Here is a 16616-nt window from a genome sequence, read left to right on the forward strand (position 1 = left end):
ACTGGGCCAGCAAAGCCTCAGCAGGCTCAAGATGCAGCTCCATATTTTGCTGGTGGAACCCCATCTTGGAGGAGATAACTCCTTTCTGGAGATAGCAAGTCCTTGAGCAGTGAGAACCCAAATCCCCAGCATGCTCCCATCTCAGGCTGGGTGCCTCTCCTCTCCTAGACTGAGCAGGCCTGGTGCTTGCGAGACCTGTGGGGAGCAGTATGACACATGGAGCAAGCCTTCCCTCCACCACCTCAGAACACTTCAAACCAGCTGGAAGGTACATCCTGCCCCATGGTGCTGCCCAGCCCTGGAGAGGCAGGGTAGCTCATTTGGGCTGGCTTCAGCAACAAGAATAGCAAGTGGAGGCCTGGCTGCAGCCACAGCATAGCATGGCATGGCACAGCACAGATCCACCGAGAGGCGCTTTCCTCACCACCCTGCTCACCAGAGGACCTGTGTGGACAGAGGGCACAGTTCTGGCCCCAGGCTTCACCAAGGCGGCAGCAACACTCGGTATAGGTGGTCTGCTCGCCGTGCAGCAGGTCTTGGCAGATGTAGTCAGAGACAGTCTGCCAGCAGACATCCAGATGGATCTCATACTCCTCCAGGGCATCTGCAGGTGACATGAGCAAATAATGCTGCAGAAATCGTTCAGAAGAGAGCCACCCGTTGTCCTGGCAGGAATGACCACGCACTCCAGCCCCGGCCCCTCCTGTACCCTCTGGGGTGGCCCTGCTGCAGGTGGGATGGCTCAAGGCATGCTGGGGCTCACCTGCCCTGCCGGAGAGGTTCACACAGCGGTTGCCGGTTGCATCCAACACAAGCGGGAGGCTGCAGAAGCAGTGGTAGGAGCCAACCGTGTTCAGGCACTCGCCATTGATGCAGTACACCTCGTTCTGGCACTCATCCTGATCTGTCCATGTGCAGAATGGAGCAGCATCTCAGGCTGGCAGGCAGGGGCAGCAGGGCCCATTCCCTGCCCAAACACTGCCTGCTGCCTCTCCCAACCCCAGGAGGATCATAGGGAGCCTGTTGGCCAGATCTGGCCCTGTGAGGACAGCTCTGCTGTCCCTCCACTCAGTGGTGGCCCTGCTGCTCTTTGAGGCCATCTTACCAATGCACTCAAGCCTGCCGGTGTCGTAGAAGTAGCCTGTACGGCAGAAGCACTTGTAGCCTGGCACTGTGTTCAAACACTGTCCATTGCGGCAGAACTCAGAGCCAAAGGTCTCACACTCATCCATGTCTGAGAGGAGCAGAGAGAGGAGAGAGCATGACTCAGAGGTTTCTCTGACAGGATGTCAGCATGCCCCACCACAGTCCCGGGGAGATTTTTCTGGGGTTCAGTCTCCATGCAGGGCTTCGTACAGTGCCTTCCCTCTCCGCGCTGGGAGAAATGGGAGAAAACGGTGCCTGCTAGTACCTGTGAAGGAGATTTTTCCTGAGAGTGGATCTTCTTGAGGAACATAGCCCTTCCCAAGAGGGCAGATCTCTTGATATTCCACTGGCCAGGAGGCAGATGATGAGATAGGAAGAAAGCAAACAGCTCTTTAGTGCAACCAACCCGGTGGGCAGAGCATGAGCCCTGTGGGGAGTGCTGGGGTCACCATCCTACCTGTGCCCAAGATGGGGCAGGGGTAGGTCTCACAGTTGTCACCCCAGGCTGCCCCCACGGTGCAACAGCACTCCTGCTTCGTGATGTTCTTGGCCAGGACACTGTCACACAGGCGAACATCACTGATGTGGTAGTAGCACTGCTTGCGCTCCATGCTGTCAGAAGTTTGGGCTGTGTGTCTCTCAGGCCCCTCTAGAAGACAGCAGAGCAGGAACAGGATGGGGCCCTTGACACTCCCGCACAGTACCCCACACCCACAAGGTCACAGAGCAGGCCCGTCAGTGGCCTTCTCACTTTCAGGGTCCTCGGCTCTCCCCAGAAGAAGGCTATCCCATACTTGCATGGGCTCTTACAGCCCAGCCACCTCCTGCAACCCCTCAGCTCCCCCCACCTCAGCCAGCACCACCACACTCCTGCCCTAGTTGCTTCTCACCCACGGCTGCCCGTGGCCGGCACTGCCCTGCATCCGTGTCATACTCCTCATGGTCGCTGGGGCACAGGCACAGGAACGATCCCTCCACGTTCTCGCAGAGTGCAGTCCCACACACGGCCACCATCAGCTCACACTCATTCACATCTGCAGAGCAAGGGCAGCAATGGGTAGCAGCCCCCAGGTGAGAGGGCAGAGTATGCTACAGAACCCTGCCTCAGCATGGGCAGGCTGTGCAGGGTCTGCAGCAGCAGAGCACTCTTTGGTGGGGGCTGGAAGCTGCTGGGGGAGAGATGAGAGCTCTGTTGTCACCGTGGCTCAAAGCAAAGCTGGGAAGAACTTCCTGCCCTGCTCTCAGGGGATCCAAGCAGCTTGAGCTCCAGCTGCTGTGAGCCACAGCACCACAGGATCAGCTTAGTTTGAAGGAGGTCAAATCTCTGTCAGATTAAGGTCTCTATCTAGGCCAACTCCCTGCTCAAAACAAGGTCACTTATGGATCTAACCATGCGCCAAGGGTCTGCTGTGCTAAGGGAACAGCACGGGAGGGTGTTTTTTTTTCCCAGAAGGACTCTCCTATCTGTGTCTGAGGTTCCCCATGCATGGATGCAGACCCCATTCATGCTCTGGGAGTCATCACATAGCAGGGTCACTGCCGCACTAGTCATGCGTTGTCTGATGGATATCCCTCACTACATAATAGAGTGATAACAGGGGACAGGGACCCCAGAAAATAACTCACCAACACAGTAGTGCCCAGACGGCGAGCTCTCATAGCCACGGTCGCAGAGACAGCGGAAGGAGCCATCTGAGTTCTCACAGAAGCCATGGCTCCCGCACAGCGTCTCATTGGCGCACTCATCTATGTCTGCAGTGGCAGGAATTGCAGCAATTGCCCTGGAGCCCAGTGGGCACCCTCAGCCCAGCCCCTTCTGCTCTGACCCCAAAGCCTGGGGATCAGGGCAAGCATCACTTTGATGTGAGGAACTGGATCTGGCTCATCCCCTGACTATGAGTCTGCAGGTTAGAGGGATAGGAGCAAAGGCACAAGCAGAGAGGGCTGAGCATGAGCATCCCACACCCCTCCTGCTGCTGAACCAGGCAGATTTCGCTGCAGTGAGCAGTGCCCACAGCCTGCTGCTCCCAGTGCTGTCTCCACAGAGTCCTGAGCAGAGCCCTGAGCCCAGCAGCAGCCTTCCCTGAGCTGGGGGTGACAGGAAAACTGCAGAACTCCCCTTGCACTTTTACTTTTGCCTGGTACTGGAGCTTGAATGCCAAACCCAGCCACGCCTAGTACAGCGTAGCAGCAGCTTTCCCTTCACCCAGTGCTGCCAGGCACTGGGAGCTGCAGTCCAACCCCAAGCCTGGGATGGCTGTAACCTGCTCAGGACTCTCCCCAAGTGGAACGCAGCACAATGCACTGTCTGTTCCAGATGTCAGGAAGAGATGTCTAGACACAAGCAGGCAGCTCGGCCAAGAAAACAAACTCCCGGCATTATCTGCCTTCCCACTGGTCACACGCTTCCTCCTCCTCCTCCTTCTCCTCTACACCCCTGGCAAAGATGTCCCACAGCCATGCTGTCCCTGCCAGGAAGGGGACAGGGACACTGAGGCTGTACTCACCAATGCAGTCACCGAGGGGTGTCCAGTGGAAGCCAGGCTGGCAGCCCATGATACAGCGGTAGGAGCCCAGGCTGTTCTGGCACCGCCACGTGCCACAGATGGCATCCCCATATTCCTTACATTCATCCACATCTGCAGGGAGAGGGGCAAAGGGACAGGGATGGTCAACTGGGGTCCTGCTTGCTCAGGGCTCAACCTGGGTCAGGCTCCATTTGCCAGACCCTCAGCCCTGCAGGTCCTGCTTGCAAGTCACCAGCAAGTTTGAGTGCTGGGAAGCAGCACTGATCTCCCCAGTGACAAGCTCTCACCTATGCAGTCATCAGTCTCCTGGGAGTGTTTGAACCCATTTTCACACAGGCATCTGAAGGAGCCTTCTGTGTTCAGGCACTGGCCTTGTGAGCACCGGGATTTGTCTGTGCATTCATCCACATCTGCAAAACCAGGCCCAAATGATCAAGCTGAATCTTGCAGCGAGGGAGGAAGAGGCAGGACCCAAGCTATGTCCCTACCACCCACCAGCTCACCTTGGCAGTTGACTCCTCCAGCCGAGTTGGAGAAGCCAGGTGCACAGATGCAGAAGTAGGATCCATGGCTGTTGAGGCACTCGCCATTGGGGCTGCAGATCTCACTGTTCAGGCACTCATTCACATCTGCAGAGGGAGCAGTGTCAGAGAGACTCACCCAGCCCTTTTCCTGAGCCACATGGATCCCCTCTCCATGGTCTCTTGCAAGCCCTCACAGGGCTCCCGGCCCCTCGACATGGAGAGAGAGATCTTCCCTATCCACAGTGATCCTGCATTTTGCTACCATCTTATGGGTGTACCATGAGTGGTGGCAACACCTGTTTTGGCACTGGCATCCTCCCTGTCAATAAAGAAGTGGATCCATAGGGAGGATACATGCCCTAGACCCCGAGGGCTGCAAGGATAGAATTTGTACCTTGGCACATGGTGCCGTTGATGAGCTCAAAGCCAACCTGGCAGAGGCACTCGTAGGAGCCCAGCGTGTTCTGGCACTCTCCCCCCAGGCACTGAATAGCAAGGTCTGCACACTCATCCACGTCTGCCAAGTAGAAGGGTACAGCACAGAGTGAGGTCCCAAGCATTGCCACCACTGGAGAAGATCGCCACCCAGGGCAGCTGTCAAACAGCTGTCAGCCTTCAAAGTGGGCCTAGGCTGCCATCTTGGAGCAACCAAGCACAGTGAAAAGTCAGCCCACATCCTTCACCCTCCTTCATTATAGACATAGGGCTATGGTCCCAGTGTCCACCTCGAACTGAGCACCGATACCACCACCAAGAGGGCAGCACAGAGCTTCTCTTCAGCCAGCTGCACCTGAGCAGACTTCAGGAAAGTACCCCAGCATCAGCCATGCATCCTGTGGCTCTGCTTTCCTACTTGGCAGCCTTGCCTCGACATTCTTCTTCTGGCAAAGCTGGCCCAGACTCATGTGGCCCCATCATTCAGGACTGCTCCACTCACCTGTCCCCACATTACAGGCTCTGCAGGTGATGGGCAGGAGGCAAGTCCCTACATTGAGCCCCAGTGCAGCGATGGTCCTCACTGTCATTTTCCTGGGCTGTTACCTAAGGGGACTTTGCTCTCCTTCCAAGAAGCCATGTACAAGGCAGAAGGAAGGTGGTACTTCCCTTTATAGGCCACTGTACAGGCACTGGGAGGCATGCTACTGGAGGAGGTCCCGCTCTGTTCTTCTCCCCTACCAGGAGCTAAAGCACTGAGGCTGGTGCTTCTAAAGGCAAGGAAGTGACCTTCTCTTCCTCTTTGCAGAGTGATGAGTGTGCCACAAGCAAAAATGAGCATCTCTCCCTAGCATCTTAGAGTAGGGGTACCCAGTTGTCCAGTTTCAAAGGGTTGCAAGTAGCATCTCCTTTAGGAGATGAACCATAACCTAATTTATTTATCACAAAACTATCATGAAACCCTTATCATTTTTCAAATATGAAACCCATATGCACAGACAAGGCCACCAGCCAAGGCAGGGAAGAACATGCCATGCTGCCATTGGGTCAGTGTGACCCAAACAGTATTGAACCCTGATAAGATGCCCTTGTGACGTGACTGGGGCAAGGTGGCTGAGAAGGGGGCACGTGAAGTCTTGGGAAAGGGGACCAGCATGCAAAAATCAGATGGAACATGACCTCATTTCACACTGGGTTCCTCAGACACCTATACAGAGGAGAAGCAGGGGAAAACTTCCCTCTTCTCTCCCACTTCTGAGTTGAACCACATGCAGCTCCTCTCTGCCCATGTTTTCAGGCTTCCTTGTATTCCTCCAGCCTTAGTCAACATTCCCCAGGTCACCATGAGTCCTTCCTCCCATCTCTTTCCTGCTGCCCTAGGTGGCATCTTCTTGCAGCCCTCATGCTACCTGCTGACTGGAAAGCTGAACAGCTGCGGAAGGATCTTGAGGTTAAAGAAGTCCCCATGCCCTACCAACAGCCTAGGTATGGCTATGCCTCTCCCCATCCTGGGTACTTCTTCCATCTGACACCTACTCCTCTGTCCCTGGGAGAGGCATACCTTCACACGTGCTACGATCTCTAGAAACGGTGTAGCCAGCATCACAAGCCATGCAGGAGTAGGAGCCCTCGGTGTTGAGGCAGAGTCTGGAGGGACAGGCAGCCTGGGCTGTGCACTCATCAATGTCTGTGAAAGCACAAGAGTTAGAGTGAGGACGTGAAGAAACCATGACTAAGGGCAGCTGAGCTGAGGGAATTGGCCATCATGGGGTCCAGAGAGTCAGCACTTAGGCAGAGCCAAGAGCTCCCCTGTACCTTCACAACTCTTCCCATCAGGTGCCACCTCATAGCCCTGGTAGCAGGAACATCGGAAAGAGCCATCCAGGTTGACACATTGTCCATGAACACAAGTTCCCTCCATCAGGCACTCGTCCACATCTGTGTTACACAGCAAAGGGCAACATGGCACAGAAGGATACTCTGTCTTTCCTGGATCTGTCCCCACCACCCAAGTGTGGAGGGCACTGTGCCAGACAAGCATGTTGCATGTGCTCCTGGCTCTTTGTGAGGGTGATGGTGCCTCCCAGGGGCAGCCTGAAATCCTTACCAATGCATCTTCCATTCCTGGGCTGGTACCCATCCGCACAGCTGACACACCTGTAGGAGCCCAGGGTATTGACACACTTCCCATGGGGACAAGGGCTGGGATCCATGCACTCATTGATATCTGCCAAGAAACACATTCCTTGTGGGCACCTCCAGGATGTCCCCTGCAGCTGGGTCCTCAGAATGCCCCTCCAAGACAGGGATGCCCAAGGGGAGGTGAGACGGATTTGCTGGGGCTCGGGCAATACTTTTCATAATCCCTCAGGATCCTACACCCACACCTGAGGGCTGACATAATCCAGCAGCAAAACTTGCTGCCAGAGGATGTTGCCAGAGCCAGGAACATGCATGGGCATGGAAAGGGTTCAGCCAACATCTGCACGGGGCTGCTCTGCCAGCAGACTTTCATAACTATGATTAAGAGGCAGCCTCCAGTTCAGGAAGTCCTTAAGGCGTGTGCTTTCTGGAGGCCATGCGGGGGTAGTGCATTCTGTGCATACCTTGTTTCCCCAGTATTCCTAAAATATACTCCCAACAACTCTGTTGAAGACAAGCTACTGAGGAAAGGAGATCTTCGATGAGGCACAATGTGTATTCATGAGGTCAAATGCTCTGATGGGCCCGGGTCATGCCAAGTGAGAGGGATGCTGTGGGGACAGGTGGCCTGAGCCTCTGCAGCCTGCTCTCCCTGCAGACCACTGGCCAGCTGAGGTGTATGGTCACAGAGTTAAGCTGGCATTAAAATGCATAGGCATCTCCTTCCAGAATGGGAAGTGGGCACTGGACTGGTCCCAGTGTGCCAAGGGGGCTGTCCCTGGGAAAGTGGAAGAGGACATCAGGAGAAGTCCCTTTTGGCTGCCCAGGAAGGCTTGTCCCTCTTGCGGATAGAGGATAGGACAGACAGCCATCAGGGGAAGTACAGGACTGGCAAACATGGATTGATCCATCCTCTACTCCAGAAAGAGCAACCCTGCAGCAAGGGAGACAGGCAGCAGAAGCTTCACCTTCACATTGTCCTCGGAGGCCCATGGCAAAGCCCTCCTTGCACTCGCAGTGGTAGGAGCCAGGGGTGTTGACACATCGCTGTCCTGGGCAGGCAGAGGGCTGCTCACACTCGTCTCGATCTGGCAACACAGAAGGAGACAAGTCCTACCCCTACAATTCTGTGATTCTGTGAAGTCCTGAAGCCTTCCCCCTCCAGAGCTGGATGCAACAGAAGAGCTGCTCCGTCTGCTTAAGTCTGCCCAGGGAACACATGCTAGGGCTCTGCTCCGGATCCCATTCATCTCTGACCACCCCCTCTCTGCCATGAAGCAGTGAGCAGTGTGTGCATGCACACAGGAGAGCACAAGGAATGAAGAATGGGGAGGCCTTGGAGAGGTGGCAGTGCACTGCCAGGTAGGCACCACTTACCCTGACAGCTCTGCTTGGTCTCCAAGAAAACCAGGGAGTAACCAGAGTAGCAGAGGCATGAATAGGAGCCCACGCTGTTGACACAGTGACCTTTTCCAGCGCAAGGATCTTGCAGACACTCATCTTCATCTGTGCTCAGGCAAGGAAGGAAGACAGATTGTTACCATGAGCAGCTCCTGCTGTTCCCAACCAGTCCCATTGTGCAATGGATGGGCAGGAGCTCAGCAGAAATGCCAGATAACTTTCCGCCAGGAGGACCACAGAGTGTCCTAACAACTTGCAGGGGTCCCTGAGCATAAGGAATAGGGAAACTGGTCCCAGCCTCGAGCTGCTCTGGCCCCACTTGCCCTCTTCACCCCTGCGAGCAGAGGAGGTGCCAACATACCGATGCAGTGCAGACGGCTGGGGTGCAATGTATAGCCCAGGTGGCACGAGCAGCTGTATCCATCCGGGGTGAGCACACACACGCCAGCTCCACAGGCAAGGGACGAAGAGGCACAGCCATTGGCCCCTGGGTAGAGAGAGCATGGGGCTGGGGGCTGCAGTCCCCTGCAGTGTTCACCACAGCCCCAGCCACACAGAGGGGTAGAGATGAAGAGGGTGGGAGGCCTTGGAAGATGGGGGGTGAGAGCAGGCCCCCTCCCCTGCTAAGGAAGGTGCAGATGGTGGTGGGTGGCAGTGGGGTGCAGAAGAGGGCAGCAGCATTGCCTCCCAGCTCCAAACAAAAGGCTACTGAGGGAGCCACATTCCTTAGCAAGGTGCCTCCGCCAGTCCTGCTCCCAAAGGTGCTCCAGCCCCAGGCGGAGGGCCGGGGCCACACTCCCAGACACTTAGGCAACCCTGGAACAACAGCCTTCTTGTTTTCCATGCAGTAAACAAGCCGCCCAGGCAGCCATGTGCTGCCCCTTCCACCCAGCTTCCCGGTGACTCAGCTCACGCTGCAGCCACTGGAGCAGGCGTGTGACCCCTGGCCGGGTGCTCACTGCCCAGCGGATGAGCTGCAGGAGGGAAGGGCCCAGTAAGCCGAGCGATGTGCTCCCATACAGGGTTGTCCTTAGGCCTCCCTGCTCCTGGCTTGCTTCCTCTGGCTGGGACACAACAGCGGGGCTGGGATGACACTCGCAGGTGTTAGGTGGGAAAAGGGCTGAGGAAGGGAAAGAGCTCCAAAATAGAGCTTACTTCATTACATCCCCATAGGGGCAGGCAATAATGTGAGAGACACACACCTGAGCCCTGCGCAGGTATCTGCGTTGGAGCAGCATCAGCCCAGGTAGTGGTAGGGCCAGGCTGGGGAGGAGCACGCCGGGACTCTTCTTCCTCCACTGAGGGGAGCGAGCAGGAAGAAGAGTGGCTGCAGCAACCTCTGTATTATGTTGTTCAACCTCATCTCAACTCAACGCTCCCTGCAGAACCAGCGTGGCCTGCTGGAGAGGTACCATCCCCGCATCCCTGCAGCTCTCTATCAGCCACCCCTGCCCACATCATGCAGAGGAGGTATCCCAAAGCTTTTGTGCTCTCCTTGCTGCCCCTTCTTCACCACTCCCACCCTACCTTCCCACCAGCCAGGTGTTTACCTCTGTGCGTCTCAGGCTCTGGGGTGGTATCAGCAGCATCCTGAGATAGAAACACAAGACTGCCTCTAAGCACCTGTGTGTAGGTGAGATGCGGTGTCCCATGCCCAGCAAGGTCTGGCAGTGGGGAACGAGGGCCTCTGCCTCACTCCTCAGCCTGAGCTGCAACCCCAGCCCCAGTGAACTGGAGGTAATACTGGTCAGAGTTCCAAGCTCCTGCTGCTGCGAGCTAACAGCCTCTGAGCAGGTAACTGGCACAGTGCACTCGGTCACTGCAACTCAGCCAAGGCACTACCACGGATGCACCTCAATTTGGAAAGACAAAGGTTACTCACCTGCCCAGCAGGAAAAACTTCACCTGGGAAGCGAAACAGTGCATGGTGAGTACAGGCAAGGTGGGCAGGCACCTTCCTCATACCCTGGCCGCTCAAAGTTCATCCCACCGCTAAACCACTGCCTTGCAGAAGTCCCTTACTCTCCCCGCAGGAGCTTGTTACCACATCCAACACCCCTGGACTTCTCTACTGGCAATTCACAGACCCCAGGAGCTCCCACCCCAGCAGATTCTGGCACGAACAGTCGGTCATGCTTCTCCCCAGCTGCACTGGACAAACACCAAAGGACTGCAGTGCCAGGGCTCCCACGCACACCCACGGTCCCAGGGAAGGCAGCCTGGCCAGTCAGCACTAACTGCAAGGCTGCAGTCACAGGAACCTGAAGCACTCAACCTCCCCTGCAAGTCTTGAAGAAGTTGTGTCTCATGCCCCATTAATACTGCAGGGCTGAAGAACAACACCTTGCATATTTACACAGGAGTAGAAAGCCCGTATCAGCTATAAGTCCACCCAAGAGGACATAGCAGGACCTGGGAGTTTGCCCTCCCTTGCTAGAGACCCAGGTGGAGCAGTTTTAACTACCCTCTCCTGCCGAGGTGTCAGGGCGGGGCAGTGCCTCCAGGACACTCCCTCGCAAACTGTCCTGCAGTCGCTGTCTCCTTGCTGCCCAGTCTAATGTCCAGTTGCTGCTCTCGCTGTGCTCTTCCAGGCTGAGGGGCAGCTCTTCTGCCTCTGCCTTCCTCATGGAAAGGCGGATGTCAGAGCTGGAGTAGGTATAGCCGTGTCCTGCTGGGCAGATCTCCTTGAACGCTCCTGTAGGGGAAAATCAGATCAAAGTTTTGGAGGTGGGAAGAGAGAGGCATGCAGGGATCACAAACACACATGCTCATGGCACCCAGACATGATGGTGGGGCATGTGGAGGAAAGGAGTGAAAACAGAGAGGTATCCATGTGAACGCAGGTACCAGTTTCTCCCATCCTAACATTTTATGGAGATTTGTAAGGGCTACGCAATACTAGAAACACATCTAGGCTACAGTGGATGGATGTGTCAAGCAAAAGGTATCTCTTCACAGGGTAGGGTGAGTTTTCAACAGGTGCTGGCTGGTGCTCCTTGACACCAATACCTACATCTCTCCCCAGGTCAGTACTGCTAGGGAGGGATCATGCCATGAGGCCTGAGCTGAGCAAGGGAGCAGATAAAAGAGACCCTGAACTGATCACATTACTGAGCGCATTACTCAGGATGCTCTACACAAAGCATCCGAAGATTTTAAAATCACTGAATCATAGACTCATTAAAGTTGGAAAACCCCATGAAGACTATCTAGTCCAGTCACCATCCCATCCCCACCATGCCCACTAAACACATCCCTAAGTACCACATTTACACGTTTCTTTAACACCTTCAGGGCTGGTGACTTCACCACCTCCCTGGGCAGCCTGTTCCAATGCACTACCACTCCTTCTGAGAAATTATTCCTAACACCCAACCTGAGCCTTCCCTGGTGCAACTTGAGGCCATTCCCCCTCAATCTATTTTTCCCCAGCCCTGAGGATTTCTGCACTTTTCCTCTATCCTACCCCATGTGAGACATGAAGAACTCATCCCCATTCCATATGTGAGGGAAGCCAAGTAAGAGGGAAGGGCTGCCAAGCAAAGCCAGGTACAGACATGGCTGTGCTCTCCCTCTGGAGCAGAGCGCTTTCTTGGTCTCACCTGAGCCAGGCACGGGGCATTCCTCACAGTTCTTGCCCCAGCCCTTGCCGACGCGGCTGCAGCAGCAGATCTGCTGAGTGATTCGGTGAGAGAGGGGGAAGGAGCACACACCTCCAGCTGCTGAGCGGTAACATAGCCCCTGCTCCATCGACACTGCTTTGTCCGCTGAAACACAATGGTAGGTCAGTGCCTGAGGTCTGGCTCTAAGTCCAACAAAAACCTCCCCCTGGGGAATCTATCTGCCCATGCCTCCCAACCTGTCCCAAGGAACCCCCACCCTCTGCAGAGCACCTTTGCAGGCATGTTTCCTCCAGGCTGCACCATGAACAAGAGCAGGAGGCAATGAAACTTGGGGTTTCATGGGGTAACATGAACAAACACCGCATGGGAGGGCTCCCCAGACACCCATCCTGCACACAACTGTGGGCAGTGTGCACCCTCCCACATATGCAAAAGGCAATAAGCATGCTGCAGCCCCACTGGGCTGGGGTCCCATGCTGCGACTGCCCCTGGAGCACTTACAGATACAGTGGCTGCGGGAGGGGTCCATCATGGTGCCAGGTCTGCAAGTACAGCGGAAGCTGCCACGGGTATTCAAACACTTTGCATCTTTGCACAAGCCCTGCATCAAGCATTCATTGATATCTGTGGGGAAGAGGGAGCACCAGCTCAGCTGGCAGCCCCAGGCTGTGTAACAAGGGCTTTGAGGTGGAGCTGCCTCTCCCCTCTTGCTGCTCAGCCAAGCCAGCATCCACAGCCATGTTGGTGCCTCAAGGTCAGAGGAACAACAGAAGGGTGCAGAAACCAGTGTCCCATCCCGGTGCTGGCAGTGGCTCCAGCTTAGGTGGGGAAAGTGAGGGTGGAGGTGATACTTGTCCTCCAAACCTCTGCGAGAAGCAGCATGATGGTGTCATCGGAAAATCTGGGAAGAAATCTCCTTAACTGAAAATGAGGTGTTAGAAGCGGGAACATCCATGGTGACAGCAGTCCCGCATCTGCAGCACGAGCTCACTGGCTGCAAGCTGCAGATGGATCTGGAAAAACTGCTCTGCTCTGCGGTCCTCATGAAAAACAGACATGGCCCCAACGGAGAGCTGCCCCATCAGAATCACTCTTACGGCCACCCAGGTCGTGACTGCAAGCCTTGGCTAGGAGATCCTGTCCTCTCATCCCATCCCAGGTCATCAGGAGACATCATCTGCAGAAGATCCTTGCTGAGAAACTCAGTGTGGGCACACAGGAAGGTCTGGTCCCCACACGGAGCCCAGTGCCGTGCAGCGGGGCGATGGGCTAGACTCCAGCTCACCGCTGTCCTGTCTTCTGGCCTACAGGTCATGCACGTGGGAGGCCACCACGTTCAAGTACTGCCTCGAGTGCTGCCTTTGACTCAGCAAACAACGTCAGGCACAGTCTTTGGAATGGAGCTGGGCTTCTCCCAGGGAAACACTGTCAGTCTCATCCATTTGGCTGGCAGCAAAGCCTTTCCTACAGCACCACACAGGAATGTATGAGGTAAGCTGGAGAAGATGAGGATTGGCAAAAGATGTGTAAGGGGAAAGCTGAGGGCAGATCTCAGGGTGGGGATTGAGAAGGAAGCACTCCTCATGTATTGATCCAGCTTTATATCTTCACTAAAGACCTTGGCCCAGAGAAGTAAGCATGCTGAAGAGATGTGCTGTCTCAGGAGGCACAGGCAGTGCCGGAAGAGCTGGACAGGAACTGTGGCAGCAGGAACTGTGTGAACTTCAGCAGTACTCCAGTACAAATCTCAAGAACATATGCTACAAGCTAAGAGGAGGGAAGAGTCAGTAAGAGCTCACAGACCGTGCTGCTGTAAGAAACACCAATGTGATGTTAGGCAGCTTCATGCCAACAACTTTTCAATGACCCAGTCCTACTACCAGTATGCAAGGCCCTGGTGAAACTCTAGATGCCTTCAAGAGTCTGTCTCAAGGTGGAGGGCAGCAGAGGAGGGCTGCTGGGACACTTAGAAGAATGGAGATATGGAAGAGCCTGCCTGAATGCAGCTAGGCTCAGGAACAGCTTTTACAGTACTAGCTTATTCCTCAGAGCTGAAGCATCACTGCTTGGCAGGATTGACAAGGTCTTCCTACGAGGGGGGTATTCCTTGATAATCCCAGGTCCTGAGGAAGGACATCTCTTGTGCTCTCTCTAGACAGTGAAGCACCAAAGAGTCCCAAGAACATCTCTTCCTGCACTGAGCAGAAATGGTGGCCTCAGGGCAGAAACTTCAACTGAGAGATAAAAAAGACTAGCACAGGGAAAATCAACAGAGCACCCTACATGGTATCCTCTGACAGAATCCGCAGAGACCTTGTGTCCCAGGAGATGCAGACACCCTGTGTACAGCAGTGGCACTTGCCTACCTGTCCCTCGCTGCTCTTGGAGGAAGAGGAGGTTGTGACAGTGATGTGACAGGCAGCATTTTCCTGTTCTGTGCCAAGTACAAGACAGAGTTCATGAAAAAAAAAATAGTGGCCAGACCCCAAATGTGCCAGCACTCCACTCACATAAAGGAATTGGTCTTTCCATAAAGCTGCCAGCTGATCTCTGTCCCTCCCCACCACCCCTTGAGAGCCATATCACTCTGACACACCAAACTGATGAGGTGTTTGGCCTCTGAATAAGCAAAGGGATTGAAGGGATTAGAGTAATGAGAGCACAAAACAAACAAGCACTAAGGACTAGGCTTTGTGAGCTTAATTTAAACCAGGGCCACATGCTGGCCTCAGCCCAAACCCCTTTTCCACTGGCAGCAGAAGACCCACCCATAGTGGAAATCCCAAGAGGAGCAGAAGCAGGCAGGCGCTCCATGCCTACACTCCTAGCCCTGCAGCATGCCAGAGCCACAGCGAGTGCCATGAACCAAGGTCCATAAACGAGGTCTCACGGCTTCCTCCCATCCCACACAAGTCTGCTGGTGCCCCTCAGAAACGGCCAAGCTGGGTCAGGCTGTTTTGGAGAGAATCTGGAGAACATCTCGAGTGTGTAGAGACTGTGGGGCCAATGCCAGCCAAGGCTGGATCTTCTAGTCACTCTCTCATTACAATCCTGTTCCTGCTCAATGGGAAGCAGTAAGAGATGGAAAGGAGTTCTCACAGAGATTAGCTCTCCTTGTTCTTCTGCTAGAAGGCATCAGACAATCCTCACTGTCCATGCAGACCAGCACAAAGTGAGCCCTTGCCAGGACCCTCTGCCAGTCGCTCAGCCTGCAAAGCCAGAGCTCAGCAGAGCAGCTGGTAGCTCCTCACCTAAGGCACCGTAAACCAGTAGCTCTCATCTGGCCCCTAGGCTCCCCTCCTACCTGGGCTGGCAAGAGCAGGTCCCACATAGCCTCTCCCACAGACTATCAGCCAAATTGCTTGCTCTGGACCTTGAACAGACGTTCTGGGCTTCCAGATACATGTTCCACAGCAACAGCAGTGATCAGAAAAGCACATCGAGGCAGCAGACTGCAGAGCAATGCTTCTCCAGCCCGACTTCCAAAGCAATACATGGAGGCTCAAGTCTTTGCTTCATGTTTCTTCCTGTGTTCAAACGTCTTCCTAGCCAACACCACACTGCCATCACCCTCTGCTCCTCAGCATGTTGAGCCTCACCCTGCTCCAGAGGGTGAGCAAAGCTGGACTGCAGGCCTCCGCTCACTGACATCAGTGCTTTCAGCTGCTCTGCTCCTCAGGCTCAGACTGCATGTCCTTGGGTGGCTCCTCATACCCATTGCACTGCCCATGGCCACACAGTGCGTGAGAGCTGAGCACCACAGAGAATAGAAGCCGTTGTGTTGTTGAAAGTTCTCCCCTAGGATGATGGGGGGAGGTTGAATCATTAATTAAGTACGCATGGTGGAAAGTCCCAGCTACAAGAGATGAGTCATTAGGTTGCCAGCCCTGGGTTTGTGTGGCCAGGGCCCAGGCTCCCTGCTGCATCTTCTAGATGTCACCTCGCAGCTTACCGTGAATCATGGGAAGGGAACCGAAAAATTCCACTTCAGTCAGAGCATGGAAAATGCAAACACTGCAGGCCGAAGAATGCCAAATAAACACGAACAACAGAGGAACGCAGAGGGATGGTGCCATCGTCATGTAGAGCTGAGGGACTGTGGGAGTGAGCAACAGATAGACCCCAGCAACACAGGACAGGCAAGGCAACCTGACAGCAACACACTCAAAACACAGGGATTTGCCTTTATGAACTCTCCCTCTTAATAAATAAGCAAAAGAACAAGTAAACAGCCTTCCAAAATAGTTTTCAGGCAGCAAAATTGCTATTGCTTTAGATTACAGGAGAAGAGCTATGCACTCACTCTTGGCAGAGCAGAAGCACAGACCTTCACTGTGAGCACAGTGGGGTCAGCATCCTGTCAGCAGGACCAAACAGGTAAGTGTTCTCATGCCTGCCCAGCTCTGAGCTGACTGCAAGTATAGGCTGAGTCATGGAGGTCAGCATTAGCTGTTTTTTTCCCCATGTTTGATGGAAACACAAAGCCTTTTGGTACGTCTGTATCAGGAAAGTTAGATAACTTTATTTTACTTGTGTAAATAATTACATCTCTGTCTGACAGTGGATGTGGGAAAGAGAGAGAGATGAAAGCAGCATCCTCACCTTGGCAGTGACTCCTATTCAGCCTCTTGTATCCCTGGGGACACTCCACCTGTCCATTCTCAATGATGGGGTGCGCTGGGAAGAAAGCAAACAGTGAGAGATATAGGCAGTAGAGGCCCACCAGGGTCCTACCTTTTCTTCTGCCCTCCTTGCAGAATGGGAGGAAGGTCCCTGGGTATGCCTTGGGCAAACCAGTGATAATGCCCAGGGCAGAG

At 54.7% G+C, this 16616-nt stretch overlaps 1 protein-coding gene across 4 annotated transcripts in view; it reads right to left on the reverse strand.

The window, feature by feature from the left end:
* Nucleotides 1–16616, reverse strand: part of LTBP2 (latent transforming growth factor beta binding protein 2) — a 60861-nt gene that overhangs the window by 3878 nt on the left and 40367 nt on the right. The window contains exons 9-33 of one of the 4 annotated variants that reach the window (XM_021402105.1): nt 16402–16476; nt 15752–15895; nt 12301–12423; nt 11779–11943; nt 10641–10871; nt 10059–10081; nt 9727–9766; nt 9379–9474; nt 8538–8663; nt 8153–8281; nt 7744–7863; nt 6741–6860; nt 6449–6571; nt 6195–6320; nt 4593–4715; nt 4178–4303; nt 3962–4084; nt 3654–3785; nt 2773–2898; nt 2037–2180; nt 1604–1795; nt 1412–1492; nt 1106–1234; nt 764–904; nt 437–604 (exon numbers count right to left, since the gene is read on the reverse strand). In XM_021402105.1, the coding sequence (XP_021257780.1) occupies nt 437–604; nt 764–904; nt 1106–1234; nt 1412–1492; nt 1604–1795; nt 2037–2180; nt 2773–2898; nt 3654–3785; nt 3962–4084; nt 4178–4303; nt 4593–4715; nt 6195–6320; nt 6449–6571; nt 6741–6860; nt 7744–7863; nt 8153–8281; nt 8538–8663; nt 9379–9474; nt 9727–9766; nt 10059–10081; nt 10641–10871; nt 11779–11943; nt 12301–12423; nt 15752–15895; nt 16402–16476 (3126 nt within the window). The remainder of the gene's footprint in view (nt 1–436; nt 605–763; nt 905–1105; nt 1235–1411; nt 1493–1603; nt 1796–2036; nt 2181–2772; nt 2899–3653; nt 3786–3961; nt 4085–4177; nt 4304–4592; nt 4716–6194; nt 6321–6448; nt 6572–6740; nt 6861–7743; nt 7864–8152; nt 8282–8537; nt 8664–9378; nt 9475–9726; nt 9767–10058; nt 10082–10640; nt 10872–11778; nt 11944–12300; nt 12424–15751; nt 15896–16401; nt 16477–16616) is intronic. The other 3 variants (XM_021402106.1, XM_021402107.1, XM_021402108.1) reach the window with 3 other exon arrangements.

Source organism: Numida meleagris, chromosome 6 (genome assembly GCF_002078875.1).
Source record: "Numida meleagris isolate 19003 breed g44 Domestic line chromosome 6, NumMel1.0, whole genome shotgun sequence".
Taxonomy (NCBI): domain Eukaryota; kingdom Metazoa; phylum Chordata; class Aves; order Galliformes; family Numididae; genus Numida; species Numida meleagris.